This window comes from Chiroxiphia lanceolata, chromosome 11 (assembly GCF_009829145.1).
Source record: "Chiroxiphia lanceolata isolate bChiLan1 chromosome 11, bChiLan1.pri, whole genome shotgun sequence".
NCBI classification, from domain to species: Eukaryota; Metazoa; Chordata; class Aves; order Passeriformes; family Pipridae; genus Chiroxiphia; species Chiroxiphia lanceolata.
Window position 1 is genome coordinate 14,358,663 of NC_045647.1, and position 22,889 is coordinate 14,381,551.

At 38.2% G+C, this 22,889-nt stretch overlaps 2 protein-coding genes across 13 annotated transcripts in view; one reads left to right on the forward strand and one right to left on the reverse strand.

Annotated features, from left to right (window-relative positions):
• Nucleotides 1-227: 227 nt before the first annotated feature.
• CHDH (choline dehydrogenase) lies at nucleotides 228-14,840 on the forward strand. The gene is made up of 8 exons (XM_032699224.1): nucleotides 228-494; nucleotides 5,337-6,145; nucleotides 6,568-6,719; nucleotides 10,607-10,736; nucleotides 11,388-11,522; nucleotides 12,645-12,787; nucleotides 13,589-13,691; nucleotides 14,273-14,840. Exons 2-8 carry the CDS (start codon nucleotides 5,392-5,394, stop codon nucleotides 14,689-14,691), a joined length of 1,836 nt encoding a protein of 611 aa, XP_032555115.1. The 5' UTR covers nucleotides 228-494; nucleotides 5,337-5,391; the 3' UTR covers nucleotides 14,692-14,840.
• Nucleotides 14,841-19,244: 4,404 nt separating this feature from the next.
• Nucleotides 19,245-22,889, reverse strand: part of CACNA1D (calcium voltage-gated channel subunit alpha1 D) — a 173,017-nt gene continuing 169,372 nt past the window's right edge. For all 12 annotated transcript variants that reach the window (XM_032699209.1, XM_032699215.1, XM_032699213.1 and 9 more), the window contains 2 exons: nucleotides 22,440-22,760; nucleotides 19,245-21,448 (listed from right to left, as the gene is read on the reverse strand). In XM_032699209.1, the coding sequence (XP_032555100.1) occupies nucleotides 21,155-21,448; nucleotides 22,440-22,760 (615 nt within the window). In that variant the 3' untranslated portion in view covers nucleotides 19,245-21,154. The remainder of the gene's footprint in view (nucleotides 21,449-22,439; nucleotides 22,761-22,889) is intronic.

Genomic DNA, 22,889 nt, shown 5'->3' on the forward strand with positions numbered 1-22,889 from the left:
TGAGGCGGCGGACTTCGGCACGGCTGCCCCTCGGGCCGCTTTCGAAACAGAACGAAGCCGTTCTGACACCTTCTCCGCGGCGCCCAAAGGGTGCGTTCCGGTGGGAAGTCCCACCCGCGCTCCTGCCCTGCCTCTCCACAGAGCTCTCCGCCGCCCGCCCCCCGCTCCGCGCCCCCCCGCCGGCGGCCCCAGCGCTCGCAGGGACCACCCCCGTCCCCCCCCGGAGCTGGGCGGTGGCTGCCGAGGGTCGGCGGCGCGGCCCCGCTGCTCCACCGCCAGTGGCAGCCCCACACACGAGCGGCCTCCGCGGCGGGCACGGACAGAGACGTGTCCTGTGGGTGCCCCTCCTGCGGGACAGACCCGCGATCTCCCTCCTCCTCTGGCGGCCCCGGTCTCTGTGCGGCAGGAGCCCCCCAAGAGGGGTCGCGGGCAGCCGCAGACCCGGCGGAGCTCACAGCGGCCAGACACGCTTGTTCTCAGGAGGAAGCTGCGAGGTAAGTGGGCTTGAACGGTTCCAGCCGTGGAAAGGAAACTTGCCACAAAGTTTTTGTAAGTGAATGAACTTCCTTCCTAGCGGGACTGAAGTGAAAGCTAGTCCAAAACATTCCCAGGCAGATTGATTTAAACGGTGTTAAACAGCCTCCAGGATGGAAAAACAAACAAACAAACAAAAGAGCTGCTTTTACCTGAGGAGCTGTTCCTCCTGCGCCTCACACAGTCAGGCCTGACAGGTTTTGGCAGCGCCGTGAAGGGTAAACGTACTGACAAGGTCTCATTGTTCTGCTTCATCGTGCGTTGTCCGTGCTGCGGACATCTCTGGGAGACGGTCATATTTTACATCTGCCAGAGAAGATATTCTCGTTTTGGCTCTGTCAAAATAGGACAGGGAGTAAAGTTTCAGGCACAGTGACCCTCTTTGTTCCAGGATCAGTTTAGAAGAACTGGGCTAGGACAGTGCTCGTGCGGAGGGACCATGCATAGAGGAGAATGGATGTGGATCAATACAGCAAAAAGAATTGTGCCTTGAAAGTAGTGTTTTAATCCATTCAATCCAAACATGTATGCTGCATTTAAACTAAGTCGGAATGGCTTGATTTTTGACCTCTGCACTTCAGAACTTAAGAGAACAGAAGTTTGTGAATCATCTACACACTGACTCTCAAAGTCACTTGAATGTTATGGCCAGGACAGCGCTGACTGAGTTCACACTTTGCAAGATAAAAATGCTCTCAGATGTTATTCTGTCAGTCCTGTTCCATTTGATGTAAAATGAAATGAACAAACAAACTCAACAAAGAAAACACAAAACCAACCAAAACACAAAAACCTAAACAAACAAACAAAAAACCCAAACATGGAATCATATCTAACTATAAATGTGAAAAACGTGGTGGAGTAAATTTAAAATAATACTTCAGTTACTTAAAAAGAACATCAATATTAGATTTAACCTTCTTGGTTAAATTCAGCCTTCAGCCCAGACAGTGGATGCTCTGTTGTGGTACCTATTTTTGATCACTCATTTGCAGTTTTATCAAAGAACAGGACAGCCCTAGTTGGTTAACAGTAATGATGCCCAGTGCCCTCTAACACTTTCAGATTAGGCACCTCATACACTACAGAACCATTTCATTGCTACCCATTTTCCAGTACACCCTCCTATGTATGGAGGATATCTACCTTCCTCTCTTTGCAGTGGACTGTGAGCCCTTTAGAAGTCTAGGAGTAAGGTCTCTGGGCTGAATCCTAACACCTTTGCTTATCTTTCTTACAGAGAGTGCAAGCCATTTTAGTCCTTAGATGACCTATGCAGCCTTTTTTTCCTCTCCTTTTTGTCTCCCCTTCTTAAAAAAAAAAAAAAAAAAAAAAAAAAAAAGTGAAGTAACACATTCTTCACCTTTTACAGCATCACTGCCCTTTAGAGAAATCTGTTTTCACATGTGACCCCAGATCAACACCAGTGGAGTCACAGCAGTAGGTACTGTAGGTACTGGTGGATTACATCAGCCTGAAACTGTATTCAGAAATGTATTACAACGATACAAGGAGCCCCAAACGCTTCATTTCAGAACTCCACTGCCCACTTTGAGCTCACCAGTGTTCAATTAAATATATTATTAAATTGTAACAAGAGAATTTTCCTGCTCAGGTGCTCCTGCTCTCCTCAACCTTGTAAGATCACCGTCTGTAGGCCCTGCTGAATAGCAACAAACTTTTTTAAAATGAGCTCCAGATTTCGAAGCTCTACTGCAATACAGGGAATGTATTTTATGTTGCTGCCATATGCATTTCTGCAGGTCTGCTCACTGATTCCTGAGGAACATCTTACCACATGTTCATAAAGAGGTCCTGATTTGGGGGAATTCTCATAGACATGCAGTAATATTCAGTGAGGCCCAAAAGATAGCTTTTTGTTCGCAGTAAGTAGAGAGCAGTCCAGTAGAACCACATTGTGTATACTTTCACATTTCTACATATTTTATTTTGACACTACACTATTTAATAGAGCTGCCATAAAACTATAATTCCCTGGGTAAAGAGGGCCTGCTTCCCCAGCACATTTCAGAGCCTCAAGTGACTCTGTCTATTAAGAAAATAACTTGATTTTTCCAGTTACTGAAAAAAAGCACCTTTCTTGCTGAAATACAGTTTTTAGGAACACTTCACAGGTTCTAAATGCTCCAGTGCAAAAAAAAAAGCTAAGGGAAAGTTGAGTGCAAAGATGCTCAGCGTGAAAAGATTACATTTTCTGTGGTTCTGGCACATTCCACAAGAGTATTTGCCACAGAAGAACTTGAATTGTGATTAACCCATGCATGCTTGTAGTACTTCATATGTTATTGTAGAGAAGTATCATCGTGTTCCAATTTCGGGACTTGATGATCTCAGTCCTTTAGACCAACCTCTTCAATAAAATGTTGAATAGTTTTGAGTTTCAAAGCCTGTATCTCTGAGAGGCTCTTAAGCAAACCAGCTTTTAGAAGGTATAGACTTCAGTATTAGGATTCTGGCACAAGGCAAGACACAAACACTTAATCCTGTCATATCACTGCTGTCTTTGGAGTGCCACTTCAGAGAGCATTTTTGGGAGCTCAGTAGCCCCTGTTTATGCTTTAGCAAGTTGTAGAACTACAGCCTCCAACACTATCAGAGTAGATCAGTCCCTGACTGAACAGGATTCCAGGGATTTTGGAGAATCTACCCTCAGCCAAGGATTAGGTAGATTTCAGGCTTAACAACCAGCATTCTGGTTAGGAGGTACAATAATATTCAATGGCTTTATAGATGCCAAAAGAAGCCAGTCAGTACTCATTTCAGAGTCTGTGAGCCCTATCTGTCTAAAGAGTAAGTGTTGACCTTCTGTAGGACCAAAATCTGAGTGTTCACTTCTCCCAGAAAAGTAGAAACAACCCACATTATAGGGACAGAATATCTTTCCCAGATTGTTCAGGCCCAGGCCCATATTCTACCAGCCCCATCACCAGTTTGCTGTTCCTGAATCAATAAAGTCTCGTGACCCGTCAGTTTTGCAGGTTAAACATCAGTACTTCAAAACCATAACCCTCTTCATCACAAACAAATCAAGTAAAAACCTCTCTACCTTTGCATGCACCTCTGCTGCATCACAAGAAACGGGCAAACCTCCTTCTGCTAGAGACAATCCTTTAATAGTTGCCACCTGCAAAAAACAAATTCCACCCCGACCTTCAGCTGGGCTCAGTTTTGAATTATCCATGTGAGAATCACCTGTGTGAACTTTAGGCTCAGACATATCCCCAGCATCTTTTTTTTTTCTTTGCAGAAACATGATTGGTTGTTCATTTTTCAGAAGTTTGGGGATTTGTACAGCCTATTACAGGTTTTTCTAAGAAGAGTCAAATGTATGCTTCTTCCCATCCTTTCCCTGAGAGTAAAAAAAAACCATACTTTTGCACATGGGATTGTACATAAAATTGTATATAATTGTACATGGAAGACTTTTAACATTCATCAGCAAAATACCTCTATTTTGTTACAGAGTTGGGCCTTAGGGCCTTGTGTGTGCTCTCACAAACTTTACACTGTAGAGTTTCATTCAAGAAAAGTACAGTTTTGTTCCACTGTTCAGTAAGAAAAAGCTGATTACTTCAGTGATTCATCAAGGCATGTTTTCTTTTAGTGAAAAACCCCAGACATTTAAAAAGAAATACAGGTTTTATATTACAAAATATTGGATAACTATGAAATTGGAATGTAAAAAAAAATCAACAGTAACAATGTAACTAATTTCTGAAAAATTTTACTTCACAAACATAATACAGTATTCAATGTATTTCTGGAAAAAGCTTGTTTATATCTTTCAGTGCATTACAGTGGAACAGCCTCTGGATAAGTTGCTGTCTCTGGAATCCCCAGCAATGACTTAGACCAAAGCCATGGGCCAGGGAGAAATACTATTTACAACCTAAAGATATCCCTACTCACTAAGTTTATACCAAAAGGAATGAGTTTCAAGGGGAGACAGCAAGAGAAACAGTTTTGACTGGCCAGCAGCAACAGTTTCTGTGACACACAGACTGTGAAAAACTTGCATTGAGTCCCTGTACCAGTACAACACAGAGCTAAACCTGTGTTGCTGACAGGGCTCACAGGCTTCTCTGAAGGCAAAAAACTTACCATTCCTACTCAGCCTGAGGATCTGGTGATGAGGGATTGTAACTGAACTCTTGCAGGACCTGGGTTTAGTACTAGGGTAGAAAGCCATAGATTAAGAGATTTTGCCTTTCCCTATGTTTGGAGTTGTGCCTCCAAATCCAGCAGTTTTTCACCTTAGGCATAGCTGGAAATGAGTTTCACTGTTACACGTTTGTTGTGTAGAGATGTCCTAGATTTGGCCTGGTAGAATGTGCACTGGGCATACTTATCACTTCCATTGTGAATTGGCTTGTGTGATATCACTGTCTGTCAAAAACTTACAGAGAAGTTTGTGGAATTGTTGTTTTTCTTGTATTCTTTCCTATTAGAGGTGGGTGAAGACAGACTACTAGGTAAGCAAACGTTTCCACCCTTTGCAGGTTTGGCAAATATTTGAAAATGTCTGTCTTGTATCTATCTCAGAAACCAGGAGTAAATAGAAGTCAGGCTGCATATAATACACATATATAGACTGCATTAAATGAATAATAAGACAGCAAATTTCAGAGTAAATGTTTATTGGTTTATTGACATTGTTAATATTATCCATTGTTCCTGGATAGTGAGAATGGGTAAAATACACCAGTGTTACCTGAAAATGACTGACATTTTAGAGGTAGTAATGCTTACATCTTAATTAGTGGTTTTGTTTGTTTTTCTAGGGTAAAACACTGGATTTTTGTTGAAAATTCCACAAAACTGGTACTATCAGTAAAGATGTTGTACCTAATGAAAGGAGTTAAGTGGGGCAGTCCTGTAAGTCAGATGGGCAAAGTAACAGGAAGCTTGTTTAAAGCACACACGTTAAAGAACATATTGGGCATCAATGAACAACAACTCAAAATGTCACGTGCATCATCTCAACTTAGTTCTGAAAAGGCAAACTCTTATAACTACATCATAGTTGGAGCTGGATCAGCAGGGTGTGTATTAGCCAACAGACTGACAGAAGATCCTCTCAGTACTGTGCTCCTTTTGGAAGCAGGCCCTAAAGATACCCTTCTAGGCAGTAAAAGACTGATGTGGAAGATTCACATGCCTGCTGCATTAACATACAACCTCTGTGATGAGAAATATAACTGGTATTACCACACAGCACCCCAAAAGCACATGGACAACCGAGTGATGTACTGGCCCCGAGGGAGAGTGTGGGGTGGCTCCTCTTCCCTCAATGCTATGGTTTACATCCGAGGGCATGCAGAGGATTATAACAGATGGAACAGGGAAGGGGCTACAGGATGGGACTATGAACATTGCCTGCCCTATTTTAAGAAGGCACAGACACATGAACTGGGGTCAAATCAGTACAGAGGTGGAAATGGACCCCTGCACGTGTCAAGAGGGAAAACAAACCATCCTCTTCATCAAGCGTTCCTGGAGGCAACCCAGCAAGCTGGGTATCCCTTCACAGATGATATGAATGGCTATCAGCAAGAAGGATTTGGTTGGATGGACATGACTGTACATCAAGGTAAATCATAATGGGATCCATAAATAATTTCTGTTTCTGAGCCATCAGTGGTACTTCTGAAGTAATTTTGGAATATGGACATATAATCTGCACTGAATGCCATTTGGGTGTTTAGATTACTACACAGCTATGGCACTCTGTGTTTGCACCCTGTTCATTTCACAGCAGCTTGCTATCAGCCTAGTGTGTATTTCATTGAAAATTGCATTGGCAGGCAAGTCTTGATTCACAGTTAAACTATGTCACTGTGAGATATGTTATATTAAAATAAAATCTTTTGCTATTATTGCAAATCACACTTGCTTCAAACTGATAAACTCTGTGAAGGTTTTCCCTCTGTAAACGTCCTGGTGGTTATTGGCCAAAATCTGAAGAATACTGAGCATGACTATTTTGATGTTTAATGTAAATATACATTGTAGGTCAAAGATGGAGCACAGCTAGTGCTTATCTTCGCCCAGCCATATCACGCCCAAATTTGTCAGTTGCAGAGAAGACACTTGTAACAAAAATCTTGTTTCAAGGAACAAAATGCATTGGTGTTGAGTATGTGAAAAATGGGCAAACGAGAAAGGTAAGAGATTTTTATTTTCCAGTTGAAAGGTATGAGTCAAAGCAAAATTAATTTAAAAAAAAAAAAAAAACAAACAACAAAACTTTTATTAAAAGTGGCACCAGTATATGATTCCTTGTCAGTTATTCTACAGTGGGTGATATTGCAGTTGTATTGATTTAGAGATTAACTTCTCCATCATATTTGCATCTCTCAGTACTGAGGGGACAAGTCATAACTTGATGTTACACAAGAGTGTTGTGTAAGATGTCTGATTGGAACCTATGGTGCAATCATGCACTGCCTCAGCATATTGACTAGTGTTGACTGCAGTGCTGATGTTTCTGAAAAACAATTCTTAAAATTATGTTCTGGCGTAGGAAAATCTGTAAAAGCCAGATCTGAACTCTGAATGGCTCAAGGGATAAATAACGAGTCATTCACTTCTACTTTGCCATTATGTATCAAGATAGTAATGGGATGAAACATGGGATAGTAATGATGAAACATAATGATGAAACTTGCCTTATGGTTGGTTGTGGAATGAGTATTTTTCAGTCTCAGTCCAACTTCCACTGAACATGTGATTGTGAGGAAGGAAGCTTGAATTGTCATTACAACTTAACTCTGTGGATAATCAGTTAATTTTATGCTTCTTTCAATCCAATCCATTGACTTCTATAAGAGCTAAAACATCCTCATTTCCCTTAACAGCTGGTTACAGAGTATGTAACTAGGATATTGCCTAAAAGGGCCTGCATGCTAATAACCTGAGATACTTAGACATAAACAAGTATAAAACAACTAAAAAGTGTAATAATAATATCCTAGAGAAAGTAGAGTACAAATTTTGATGGTTTGAGTTCAATAAGTCTAATAAGACTCAGCAGATAAGTGTTCTGTGACTGAACACCTGCTAAAAGTTAAAATGCAGTACAAATAAACTGTTCTTTCATTTTCTAATGCACAGAACAAATCTGTTGTTATCTAAGTGGTTTGGTAATGATAATCATTTTGACAATGTAAAACAAAAGTTGCAGAACATTTAATTGATTTCATGAGCTGTTAAATGTCTGTGAAAACAGTGTCTCTAATGCTGTTCTTGTGCCATTATCGAGATTAATTTTGTTGAAGAAAGTCTTGGAAACCTAATTACACATGATCAAAGACTTTCTGAATATCAGAACACTTAATTGCAAAATTCTTTAATTCTTTAATTGCTATGAATTTTCATGCATATTAATATATGTATGAATTATACGTAGTGAAAGAATTATGTATATTTAGCATATATCAGACAAAGTACACTTTCAAAGTATTTCCCTTCCTTTTTTTCCCCCCACAGCATCACAATTGCAGGATTTCTCTTCTTTTACTTTCTGGAAAATTTTAGGCCTGTCAGGATGGAAGAACTAATAATTTTATTGCACTATGAACATCAAGATAAAACACTTGATTACATTAAAGAGTTTCTGGTTTTACAGTCCATTTTAGATAGGATCTCTTTTACGTCAAGAGATCACCAAAATCTGATTCAAGTATGATTCAAAACCTATTCACCAACCAGTGACTTGTTATTTCACTAGAGGTTGAGGTCCTAGAGAAGGATTCCAGTATTCCAGTAAGCTCTCTGACAAAAGTATGGAAGGTAGGCTGAACATTCCTACACTTTCTAAGTTCAGAATCAAGCAGAAAATAATATTTTAAAGGATAAAAATGTTTCAATGTTTCACAAATTAAATAACCCATACAAAAATATATCAAAATCAGTTTTTCTCTTAGCGTGTTAACTTTAAGCACCATGAAAGACTATATAGGCTGAGAATAATTACAGTGCTGACATTGCAGTGAGTTTAGACTGAACAAGCATCATTTGATTGGTACTTAGAACAAATTGGCTCCAGTTCTGTGTGTACCATAGAAAATGTAAGTAAGTTACATCTGTATAACATGCAAAATACAGATCTAAGTATTGATTCAACAGGCATAGATGTGCTCTGTATTAGTCTTAACATACTAATGATTGCCCAGAGCAAAACAATAATAAACAGAAAAAGCAGCACTGACCATCTGTGAGCAATATTAGATAAACAGTGTGAAAATAATTTATGAAACTTCTTCTTCCTGTTACTTCCTAGTCCTACTCCAGCAACAATCTCATTTACAATCATTCTGTATAGCTGAGGTGTCATTCAAAAAGGACAGAATTACTCCAAGCTAATATGTCTTCCATGCTAATCTGTTAACTCTCCACCATACTATAGGAAAAACATATCACTTTTTAATGTTACTTTAGAAGCTAAATGTCTTACCTAAAATAAAACCAAACAGCTACTCCTAATAGCACCTTCCATTCTATGGAAGTGGAAAATGCAGATGAGTAATACCACACATGGAATCACAGAATCACAGAATTAAGGTTGGAAAATACCTCCAAGATCAAGTCCAACCTTTGACCAAGTACCACCTTGCCTACTAAACTATACCACAAAGTGCCACATCTCCTTGTTTTTTGAACACTTCCTGGGATGTTGACTCCAGCACTTCCCTGGGGAGCCTGTATGTTTCCTTGAACCCTCATGGATTTTGCTTGTAATGAGAAGCAGCTCGGGGGCATAATTGCGTTTGTCACCTATTTTGTTCTCACTGTGGCCACACTGATATATTAGAATTCAAGGATAAATGTTATGGGATTACTTTTGCAAATGTGTATTGCTTTAACATATCGGACTAGCTTAGAATTTGCATTAAATTGTTGCATGCTTTTTGCTTCTTCTGTGGTGTAGTTGTTCTTTCTTAAGGACAGATGAACATAGAATTTTCTTTCTTATGTCCAAGAGTTACTATTCAGTTTGTAATCCCTAACTCAGTGCTTATACAACAGGCAACATTCGTGTGACCAGGGAGGATGGAACACGTGTGTGTGTCCATGAGCCATCTCACTGGAATAGAAAGGGATAGTTTGAACATGGTTGGGTTCACCCATATCATCCTCTTTAAAAGACTGAAGGGAAAAGGAGGAGGATATCAATACTTTCTTACTTCACACAGTTTTAACTGTAAAAAACACTAAGAGGGCTCATTCTGATCCCAGATTAAAGAGATGTGGCAACAGTGAAGAGGAAAACCCCAGATACAAATGACACAAAGAAAGATTTTGGTATTGCTAAATGAGAATATACTGAGGCAGAACTCCTGGAAAGACGATGTGCCAAAATACTTGCAGAGAAGGTTCTAGGAAAAGAACTATACAGCACAGAAAACCAAGTCAAAGGCAGAGGAATAGTTTAGCAGCTGTATCATGACCAGCTCAGACCAAACTGTCTGATGAAAAGTGTGTCAGCAAAACAGAATTAGAGATATGCCTGCAGACAGTTTTCTCAGTAGTGCTGTAGTGATTGAGGGGCTTCTGAGAACTACAATGAGATAAAAACCCAAACATTAGTCTTGGCTGAATTAAGAAAATTAGCTCTTGAGAATTTTTGAGCTAGCATGTCTCTGAATTCAAGATCTCCCTTAGGAGTTTCAGTTTTAATTTACAAATGGTTACTGAAAACGGAAGAGAAGCTTAACTGACTGATCCAAATGTCATAGGTACTTTTTTCCTGGCAAGTAGGACAGGAGTTTATTTGCAGCCGTGGTACTGACTGAGCTGAATGTTTATGTGCCATCCAATTCGAATGGATTGTAAAGCTGGGAATAAATACAGAAATGATCAAAGTGAAAGCTTGATTATTTCTCTCTGCGGAAACTTCTGGCAAGACAGGAACACATTTAGGATGAGGAAAATGTGAGGGAGGGGTGTCTAATCTGGATCAGAACAGCATATCCGAACAGAAGCTCTTGACATTGCTTTCAGTCAGCTCAGGCTTAATAATCTTAGGGCTTTTGTGCTCATTTCCTTTTAGGTTTTTGCCAATAAGGAAGTTATTTTAAGTGGAGGTGCCATAAATTCTCCACAGCTGCTTATGTTGTCTGGAATTGGAAATGCAGATGATCTAAAAAAACTGGGGATCCCTGTTGTTTGCCATCTTCCTGGTAATTTTTTTATTTGTTTTAACCTTTCATGTTCCTACGGATGCAATTCAATGACCTTTAAATAAAATGAATCATGAAATTCAGTTTTCTTTATATCAGGTTGTGTGGACTGAAATGTGTTTGTTACAAATCAGTGGAAAGCTGCATTGATTTTATACAAATCACTGGAAACATGCATTGATTTTAGAACTGAACAACAAACTCCTACAAACTCCTACACTTTCTTCACTACATTTGATAGTAAAAATGCCTTTCTAAAGGCATACTTTAAGGTTAAGCAGCATACTTATCATTAAGGATTTTGAGTGAGTTTTGATCCACAACAGATTGTATAAACTCCCACTGTCATAAATACTCAAATACAGAAGGAATAACATGAACTTTTCCTTAAAACTAAAAAAGTTAGTACTGTATTAACTTTCTATTTTCATTCTAGTTATGCTATGTTTATGTAAAACCTTATTCTGACATGAGTAAAAGGCTGATATGACTCATGGTCTTGGTCTTAGTCACCACTGCCCTTGTAAGAGGTTAGTTTAGTTCCCATTTATGCTGTTTTCTGGTAGCCATTGTGGTGTGCAACTGTTCTGTATGAAATAACTTCCCCCCCGCCCTTTCTTCTCCCTCCTCCCCCTTTATTTTTCCCTTCAGGAGTAGGCCAGAACCTTCAGGATCATTTAGAAGTGTATGTCCAGCAAAAGTGCACCAAGCCTATTACTCTATATAGTGCACAAAAGCCACTTAACATGATGATGATTGGCCTGGAATGGCTTTGGAAATTTACAGGTATGAAACAAAGTATGCAGTCATTCTACCCTTGATTGATTTAGAATTATTACAGCCTTTCATCTGTGAATTTCGTAGGCTGGGAGCCTTGATATGTAATTTTTTTCACGCTCTGGAAAATAACTGGAACTTGCAAATGGACTTGAAATATGTTCTTCTAAATCAGAATATTTTAATGCTATTTTTAACATTCCTGTATCTCATTTGAAGAAAAATTCTACATTTTAAAATCAGTGCTACTGAGAAAGCTATTGTTAAAAAAAATGAAGAAAATATTCTACTTGAAATCCATGTAATGTCAATAAAAACATATTGTTGAACTGAACTAATTTTTCTGTAAAATTGTCCCAGAAGAACAATTGTCTGTTGCTCTGATCAGAATCTTTTAGACCTGCAAGTAAATCTGAGCTGACTTTTGCTAAAGGGACAGTGCATTTTACAGTAACTCAGCTGTAAGTTGTACCTCGAAAAGAATCTGTAAATACAGTCCTTGATATCAGTAAAATAGTTTGGTCAAAGTTGAGGTCTTCACCACTTGCTAAATTATTCTGTTAGTATTTAACAACTTACACTGGGTATATGTGGCTTTTTACCACACAAGTAAATATTGACAGCTAACTTAGAGTTTTAAACAGATGTGGGAATAACATCATATGGGGCACATTGCAGGCACCTTTCCCTTCAGGGTGGGGACTGTGGATGGCTCTGCCTATTACATGTGACTGATGGGATAACTGTACTGCACATCAGGGAGCGTGCAGGGCAGGAATATCAGGATGCTGCAGTCGCTTCCCTCCACACCTGTGGGCCCTGGGACCAAATCTGCTTCTGGAGTTAGACCCTGGGTCTGCCAGTTGGTGAGAGAACTGTAACATCCCGCTCTCAAACAAACAGGATTTCCAAAGTTATGCATATTTACATTTATCTAGTCAATTAAAAAGCAGATGGAAGTGATGCACATTGCTTAAATTACAGGCTGTTCGTAATGGATTCACGTTCCTTCTAATTGATGCTGAATCTATAAATTACTCATAGTAGTGTTACTAAGGGTTAAAAAGAAGTGGATTTATTGCTCTTCTGAGGTCTTTTAATGGCATCTTCTATCTCATTTACACTCTCTAGGTGAGGGAGCCACTGCCCACTTAGAATCTGGTGGTTTTATCCGAAGTGAACCAGGGGTTCCTCACCCCGACATTCAGTTCCACTTTCTTCCTTCTCAGGTGATTGATCATGGTCGGGTTGCTTCCACAATGGAAGCTTACCAGGTGAGTTGAAGAATATGTTCCAGTAATGTCTTGTATTAGCAAGGAGGCTTAGACTCTTGCAAATATTGATAGTTTGACTATATACTGAAAAATAGTTTGTCCAGTATAATATGAAAGAGTTGGCTTAACCTCCTACACTGAGGAAAACACCACAAGCTTGTCATTTGATATTGCTACCAAAATTATGTTACTTTTTATCTCTGGGAAAGTATGCAAGTATTGAATTGCTGTTTAAGGATTTGCACTAGTGAAGTGCCATCATACTGTTGATTAGGATAACATTGTGGTAGATGCTGTTAAAAACTAAATCAAGTTGTTCCCTGTTCCACTGCAGTTTAGACAAAGGTTGAAGTGAAAATTTATAAGACCACACACTTATTCATTGGCACAAATCCAAGCCCCATTTTAGACTATGATCTTGATTCAAGTCTATGCTAATTCTGGGGAACTGTCACTGAATATACATGTTTCTTTTTGCCATTCTCTTTTCTTCAGGGATGATAGTAATTTGGTCCAGCTGCTGATTGTATTAGAATGCTCTGCTACTACTAAATTGGAATGATTGTATTTTAAATCAAAAGAACAGCTGTGAGCTGTATTTCCTTCCCCTTATGGAATACATTTACAAAAAATTTATGTAAAACAGGAAAGTGTTCAATGGTATTTTCCATTATCTCTTTTAACATTTATGTTTGCTGAATTTGTAAAGTCTGTCTAAATTGCAAAAAAAAAAAATTCTCATACTGAATTTGGAACCTCACCTGGTGGGATTGTGTCATGAGTACAGCGCTGTTGTTGCAGGTCCACGTGGGACCCATGAGGAGCTCAAGTGTGGGCTGGCTGAAGCTGAAGAGTACAGACCCCAGTGACCATCCTATCATTGAGCCCAATTACCTGTCAACAGGTAAATGCAGCCTCTCCTTGCCCTGATGTCAACTTACTTCCTGCCTGTTTCAGTGGCAGATTTTTGTATCTACTCAGCACCATTTCAGAAGCATTGGTTGGCACATTGTTACTGATTTCTCATTTATAAAATCAACTAGTATTGAAAGAGGTGGTTGCCCAAAGCACCCTACAAACTAGAAAGAATTCCCTGGAAGGGATGCAGTCAGAAAGCTCAGTGTTTGCTGTGTCATGCTGTTCATTCCATCCCTCCTCTGCTTGGGAAGGAATGCATCTCATTTGCTTCTTTGTGCCGAGAATAATGGCCTTGGCTGGACAGTGGGTACAGCAAAATAAAGAGCAATTTCTCATAGCTCACCTATTCCCTTTTGGGATTGTGCAATACAAGTGAGAGTTTTGCTCACAATGAATGTAAATAACTGTGACTTTGAAAAATATTCTGCTTTATTATGGCTTTCAGCAGTAAGTGAGAGACTTTCCCTCCAGCCTTTTTTCTTCTATGCTATTTCATCTGTTATGCATTCTGTATGTATTGCTAAATAAAAGGTCCACTTACAATTTTCTTATTTTTTCTCTGCACAGAAAGAGATATTTGGGAATTCCGCCAGTGTGTCAAATTGACCAGAGAGATCTTTGCTCAGAAAGCTTTGGAAAAATTTTGTGGGCCTGAAATTCAACCGGGAAGCCACGTTCAGTCTGACAGAGAAATAGATGCTTTCATAAGGCAGAAGGCTGATAGTGCTTATCATCCTTCCTGCACCTGCAAAATGGGTCTGCCTTCAGACAGCACTGCTGTAGTTGATCCCCAAACAAAAGTCATTGGTGTTGAAAACTTGAGAGTCGTCGATGCTTCAATAATGCCCAGTGTTGTCAGTGGAAATCTGAATGCCCCAACTATCATGATAGCAGAGAAAGCTGCAGATATTATTAAGGGCCTCCCGTCACTTCAGGAGAAAAACATTCCTGTATATAAGCCCAAAACCTTGGAATCACAGAGATAAAGGAATATTCTCATCCTTTCACATCTTTTGATACTTAGGCTTTGATCAGCATGTGGGGGTCTCATACTGAACATGCCAACATGATAAATATCCCACAAAACAACATATCCTAATAAAACAACTATTAATTTGAACCTTTTTTTTATTATTAGACTACCTGCCTTTTTTTTTTTTAATGAGCTGGCTTAAGTTGCTTATTTTAGAATTACAGAATCATAGAATATGCTGAGTGGAAAGGACCCATCAGGACCACTGAGTCCAACTTCTGACTCTGTGCAGGCCACCCCAAGAATCACAAGTTAAGTTAAATATGACCTCCTGTGGTAAATTCAAACTTTTTGTTGAAGAGAAGCTGTTTCTAAATGAGAGGTGTGCACATGAGCCAGAAACACTGTGCAATTGCATGAGGAATGGAAGATATTAATGTGCTATTTTGAAAATCATTATGGTCTGCCTTATTATTTAAAGGAAGAGTTTTAACTGCTGTGAGAATATTACCCAGGCTAACAGCTAGTCAGTTATCCCCACATCCTGCAAGGAATGGTTAAGTAAATGTAAGCATTTAGGCAATTTCATATTCACAAGCCAAAGTAGTTTGTATCAGAATTCATAGCAAAGAGAGGAACCTGCTCAGAGTTTGTTAAATGTTGTGTCTATGAGAGGAACACATGGTTTACAAATTCACAGTGAAGGTGAGATTTCATTATACTCAGCAGTCTTAACTGTACAGTATTCAGGAAGAAGACATACATTGCATATATCAGAAGCTTATTCTTTAAAAAAATACAGAGCTGGAACTAATATTTATAAAAATATTTATAAAAATGTAACAGAAAACTGGAATTTCTCCTTGTTTGTTTGTGGTTTGTGTTTTTTTCCACAAGGAGCTTAGTAGAATTCTATTCACAATTTAAGCTGATTTAGTTGTACCACTTTATCATTTGGGACAGTAAGAGATCTGCACTTCTTGTAACATCCTTAAAGTTACTGGTCTTAGCTCCAAGATGATTGTTTGCAAAAGATATTTCTCAACGAATATTGTGAATAGTGCCTTGCTATTAATCAAATTTAATTTAAAAAATTACAGCCAAACTACATTTGAAATGTTATTCAAAATAACTGCATAAGCTGATAATATGGGAAGAGATCTTTTTAAATTAGAAGACACGTATTTTAGTCAGTGAATCCATTTCAGTTAGGACTTAAATCTTAATTTTATTATCTTCAAATGTGTAAATTAAGCTACATGATCTTTCATGGCTGTTTTCTGTGTCAATCTAACTTCCAGGTACTGACTTTTAAGAAAACAAACCTAAGGGAACAATTTATTGAATGAAATTGAATCCATTGGTCAGTTTGTATTTATTAAGTATTGAAAAATAACTTCTGACTAAGCAGCTGCCAAATTATAAAGTAAAAGCCTCTGTAGTTTAAGTTTGGTGGCAAACACAATAAACTTTTTCCGAAAAAAAAATGGAATTTGACACCATTTGAACAGATTGTAAAAAACCTTGCTGACTCAGACACTGGCTAGAGGGACAACTGCAGATGTTTAAGGCAGATATTTGTACCTGGTGCTGCTCGCTGTAAGGCAGTGATTGGAAGCCCTGCTGTTAACTGAGGGAAAGGACTTGATTCACTTGAATGTCTGCATAAAGACAAACAAAACCACTGAAAATGGAAGATGACGGCGAACTCTGCTCCAAAAAGAGGCAGGTAAACCTTCTCTATGTATGTGATGCCTTCTTTTGAAATGAGGGGAAGAACAGGAATATTTCAAGTCATAGGTGATTGATTAGCTGAAAGACACGATTGATCTGATGCTAATGTGTGTTTGGGAGAAGCAGGGACTGCGTATTCTGTACCTTTTAATGGCAAATCATTTTTATTCAGCGCCTGTGCTTCTGAGATTTTCCTTTAAAGGCATTCAGTAAGTGTCTTAGTGTCATTTGGAACACAATTAGCACACTCAGAGTAATATAAACAGGTGTGACTTACCACAGTCTTGTGCAGTTGAGAGGGGAAACAATTTGACAAGATGGAAAGCTGGAGTTCCTGCATTTGCAGATTTACAACAGGGGTTTCCACTCTAGGCATGCAAGATGGGCATTGTTATTATGCAACTGCAGAGGATTAACTAGCCACTGGCTTACATAACTGAACACACACAGACCTATCCTCTGCCATTATGTCAAGCCCTAAAAATATGAGTAAATAGCAAGGTATCCATGCCAAACTCTGTGTGTCTTAGTTCAGGTACACATCGCTGCACTGAGTAATCAAATAATCAGGCATTTCTTCTGAAACATAATCTCTTCTTGCACCCATAGACACCTTGCAGATTCCTCCCTTTCTAAACACTTAGATATTTTCATTGCTGTGAACTGCAGTTATTAATTCCAGCCTCACTGCTGTAGAACACTGAGGCTCCTTCATGACATTCCTCTGATGCACTGCTAGAGAAATGGCTGAGAGGTTTTGTTGCTCTGGAGAAATCTTTAGGTAACACCAATCTTACCATTAGTTTCTCTTGCTGATATCTGGCTGCTGATATTGAATTCCTGGTAAAATTGTTCTGACTTCTAGCAGTCAAGTCATGCTTAGAACATGTCCAAGATATTCTAACATGCCCTGTGGAGCACTGGCAGTCTGCTAGCTAAAATTAACCATCTTTTACACCTTATTGAATTGCAGAACACAGGCTGATAATTCCAGAGTTTTACTTATTTAACAGAATAATATAGTGTGATTATTCCCACTTCTACCGAGACATTAATTTTTCTATACATATTTTACATATATATATATATATATATAGTATATATACCTATACAATTTTTCTATTTATGTATTCAAAACCAGTTAACTGTAAAAGCTGTTTGATGTAAGAATTTGGAAGTTACTAGACCTGCCAGCACAGCTTGAACCAGCAGCGGTTCTACAAGTGAGAACATCAGCATTTCCATGGGAATACCTTGCTGCAGATGCTTCAGACAGTTGGAGGTCTCTGGCTGGGGACAGTGAGATTAAAAAAGAAAAGTGACCAAAATCACATCTTTTGAACACACATTTCAGTTCAAGTTCCTTTAGTATGACAAGTGCTTTTAAAAGCAGCAGAAAATAGCAGTATTTGTAAACCTGCATTGTATTTAAATTATGTAAGGTTTTGTACACCAGAACTTCTGATGTTTCAGCAACTTAAAATCCTTTCCAAGTGTCTGATTTCAGTTAATCTGCAACCGAATGAGGCAGCTATATAAATACTGGATAACTGTAAACTCGGCTTGGAATATCCATTTTCTATACAATAAACACAAAAATTTTAAGGAATAATTAAAGAATCTATACTTTTTATATTATAGTTAAGATGAAGAGTTATTGTAGAGAGAACAAATGATATCTTATCACAGTATTGTAACTTCAGTCTCAATTCTTCTGTCATCCAAGCTCCAAAAAAACCCCCAGTGTTCAAATATGAATATATTTTGTAGATTCACTTCTTCAGTGAATTTACTTCACTGTAAAAGACTTCACAATGTCTAATTCTTTACTAATGTTTTCTGTCATTACAAACACACATAAACCAATTTGGAGACTATGCTCTAATTGTTGAAAGAACTTCTAGTTTTACTGTATTGAATAATTAATATGATTGGCAGTATTTTAAGGGTGCCAATTACCATATAATTGTGCATATATTGATTACTTTTTTCCATGGACTTCTGTAGTAAAATTGAACAGGTATTCTACGTATCCATACATATGTTCTCCCTTAAACCATTAACTACACAGAACATGGTTTGAAACTAAATTTCCTTCCTTGTTTTTTTTTGCAAACAGTTTTCTCATAAAATAGCTTATCTGCCCTAAAGAGTCTCTCATCAAGACTATTAAAGGCTAAGGACTAACAGCAAGAAAATACAGTGAGGTATATTTTTTTCTGTTTCCTTGGACAAATCATTAATTAAAAAAACCCATCTTTCAGTTCATTCTGCCAAATCTGACGCGCTATCAGAGGTCCCTGCTCAACAAAATAAAACTCTGGGGATTTTATTTATTTTTTTTAATGTTTAACTTCTGTTGCCTTACAGGTGGTTTTCAGAAGTGGGTATACCACAGTAGGTGGAACTTCAAAAACTACTCGTTATTTCACAAGATACCAAATCCAGAAAGCTCCATTTTGGCTTCCTGGAGTTTTTTTCCATAAGCTGGGAAAATGCAACAAGTGACTATAGCTGGGTAACCTACACAAGCACTTCCCTGCAGACAGCATGAAAAATATTGATGTTTTAGGGGATTAAAATAAAATTTCCCTAATTGTTTCCATAGATCTGTATCTAGGGAAGAAAAAAATCCCTTTTTTTACATGAATACTCTAATTGCTTTTTTTTCTTTCTGGTTAACAGCAACCATTCAGAAAAGACGTGCGTGCTCTGATACTATAGACTGATACTATACTCCACACATCCTCTCCCATTCTTCAAACAATGCAAACAGAATTTAACCATTGGAGCCTCTTGGTGAAAAAAAATATTAGTAAAAGGACACCCAAGTATAATAAAATTATTACACAGTTTTATTTTGAAGAACATTTTGCATTTGTTTTAATACAAAATGATGTAGGTCAAGAAATAATTTACAAACCTTTAAGTTCTTATCCTGGCATTTGAAATAAGAATGATTTCAGAGGAAGTCTGTAAGCTATTCATAGGAAACTGTCATTATGTACAAAATGCTTATTGACATGTTTTAAACATCACATTTGTAAAAATGTGAACTGGATTGCTATCTAGCATATGAACTACAGGTAAAACCTGATAAGAGAACTTGTTAGAACAAGTCATTGTTATCCAGTGCTAACAAAATAGACAGTAGCTTTCAGTGTGTTTTAATTATCCTCCAAGGTCATTTCAGCCTCAAAGTCATTTCAGGGTTTTACTGCATTGTGAACAATATTGAAGCCCTCTCTTGATTGCATAAAAATAAATCTTTGAAATAGTACACACAGAACAACAGAAGGGTAGAGGCAATAAAATAGTATACTTTGTATATCAAGGTTTTTGTTTCTGTGTAGAATCATTTTATCATATTTCTTTTCTTTACCAGCAGACAATGTAGTACTGAAGTAAAGCATTTTAATTTCCCTGTGAAGTATTTTCTGCCCAAGATGCTTACTGTGTCAAATTAGGGTATGTAAGTATTACACTTAGTCAAAACTAATTGTCTCATGACCATACCTTGGCAGAACTTGCCAAGTTGTTAATTTTTTTTGCATGGGATTAATACAAAAATAAAATTAGAGCTTATTTTTCAGTCAAAAAAGTTGAAAGAACTTTAAATCTTTTACCTTTCCAAGTATAAGACTGTAAGTAGTCAATGGTGCATCCCTTATGCAGAGAGATTCTTTTGACTCGATTATTAAAAAAAAAAAATCTGTTCTGTTGCCAAGTTCAAACTTGACACTTTATCCCAAAAAGAGATTTACACTGAGAGGTGGCTCTATTTAAATATTTATGCTATAGATCTATATATTCCAAGTAAAAATACTTCTATCTAGAATTCTGTGGAGAGTTACAATAATTAGGGTCCATAAATATTGCTGCAGTTCAATTACGGTACAATAATTACAAAATATAGAACATCTCTTTACAAATACAAATCATTGTATATTACAATTAATTTACAATATTTTCTACTATATAATTTTTAGCAAACTATCTTATCTAATTCTACTATAACCTGGTTGCAAGTGCATTAGTAAGAATGCAATTATTCCAGTATATTTTGCCCTTAACGTGATAGTCATAAAACAGACTATCTGAATGATATTTTCCTATGTAAACTGATGTTACATATGACAGATTATTCTTCTATATAACTTCTTTTTCCAAAGATCTCTAACAGGTAGAGCATGACAAACTGCATTTTAGAACAGCATTAAGAAAAGAAATCAGGAGGCAAGTTTGAAAACAATGTTAGAATGGATATGCAATGGGTAGCTGATATGCTATTGAGCACTGAGGTAATGACATTATTTGTTGTCATCACTCATCTCATGTTGCTGTTTCCTGCACAATTTTGTGCCAGACCTATACAGACATTTTCACTGACAAAATCCTGCTCTACTATGAAGGACAGCAGCACAAGGTTGAAAGACAGGCAAGATATTACACCTCAGAATCCTGCTCTAGCCCTCAAAAAACTGATTGTCACAATCTGCTTGGTTTCAAAATAACCTTATTCCTACAGAGGAACTGAAGGCTCTGCGGGAGGAGACTTGACAAACTGCAGCTCTGATCACATTTCGGCAACCTGGAGATAATAAATTTATAGGTTATGGCTTCCTTGAGGTGTGACATCACTCGTACAAAACTTTGATTGGTTATTCACTCCAGCTAGTGCCTAGCATCTTTAAACTATGAGGCACTTTTTCTGTTATTAGAATCATTTTCCTTGCTAAATACTATAAACTTGTAATGCATATCATTTCATCAGCTAAGTCTTCTTCATATCGTCCCGTTTCCGGTTCTTCATCGCTGTAGCCAGGACCAAAATCTTGAAGTTCATAATCTTGTCTGCTTAAAATTGGAAACATATCCCCATTGGTCCCATTGCTAATATTTCCATTGAGAAGATTACTTGCTGCACTTTCCATCTCATCAATAGTCATGTCACATGCATCAGCAATCTCGTGTTTCGTAGCAGAAACAAATTTCGGGTCCTTTGCATACCTTCCTAGGCCTTCGGATATAAGTACCTGGCAGATGAAGGGGAGAGAGTGAGATACACAGTGGAATCAGAGAAGAACAGACAGACCATAACAAAGTTTCTTGTTTGTGAAAAACATTAGAAACCCCACCTGAATCACTACAGCAACCCCCAACAAAACTGTCTGTGTAAAGAACAATTAAATCACCCTTTGAGGTGCAACTGATTCTGACACTTCTCTTCAGAAATTTGGTGGTAGTCTTTGATAAACATGAATCATCAGGCTGGTACAGTTAATATATCTCAGATGGTGCAATTAGAACAACTGCCTGAAATACAGATTTTCGCATGTTCTCAGTACTTTAGAGTTCATGGAAAAAAGATGTTGAATTCCCATGTGCTAAAACAAGTAACAAAATGTATTGTTTAGCTCATAGCAGTGGAAAGGAAGTGACAGATAGAAGCAACAACAGTAACTGTGATTCAGAAATGCTGTACACTCTTCATCTTCACATCTTTTTTAATATTAAAGGAAATTCCTAACATTCTTTAGTACACCTACAAATCAATCCTTGTACTTGTTATTCATTCCTCTGCACTTAGCACACTGATTCCTCTGCACTTAGCACACTGATTCATAGAGTTTTTGATGTTTTATTCAGATTATTGCAAAAATGGTGATATATTTCTACAGAAACAATGAAGAAAACAGGCATATGCATCATCTCTTCCTTATTGCCCTTGTGGAGGGATACTTCAGAACTGATCCTCGTCTAGAAAACTTAGATTTCAAAATGTTGAAATATCTTCAGTTCTCGGATTACTACCTCACTGATGCTAAGATTTGGATCAGCAGAAATCCTTTACTACACAACTCAAAAAGTTCCACTCTTTACTTAAAGCCAGCTGGGGGCTACGAAACCGAAAATACCACATTTTCAGAGAGCTACTGTGAACCAAATGATATGCTTTTTAAAGTCAACACAAAAACTGAACAGACAAACACTCCTGGCCACTTCAGAGGCTCCTGCAACACTCACCGCTTCCACCAGACTGTCCGCGCTCCTCTGCTTGTCACTGTGTTTATGCCTAAAGTCATTGGGGACAGTCAAATTGGCTGGTGTAAATGTCCGGTAGGAAATATCAGGGTCATCCGTGTACCAAGAGCTCCTGTGCAGGGAAGGCAGGCTGCCATTCATGTGCTCTGTGGAATCAGCCCTGTCCACCTGGATCAGAGGGGTGTAGTACGGAGCGCGGTCCCTGTTGGGAGGGGTGGCAGGTGGGGTAGCCCAGGAACGCGTCGAACGGCTTGGGGAGTGTTTATGAGCTTTGCTGGAATCCAGACCTGCGACAGCCATGACCTGGTAAGGGGAAGAATGTGAGAAGTCAGTGATTTCAAGCGCTCAGTCATACCCATTTCACACTTCAGCATTTGCTTCAATTTTTCAGGCAGCAGCTTTGCAAAATTAACATTTTCTGATGTGTAGTGT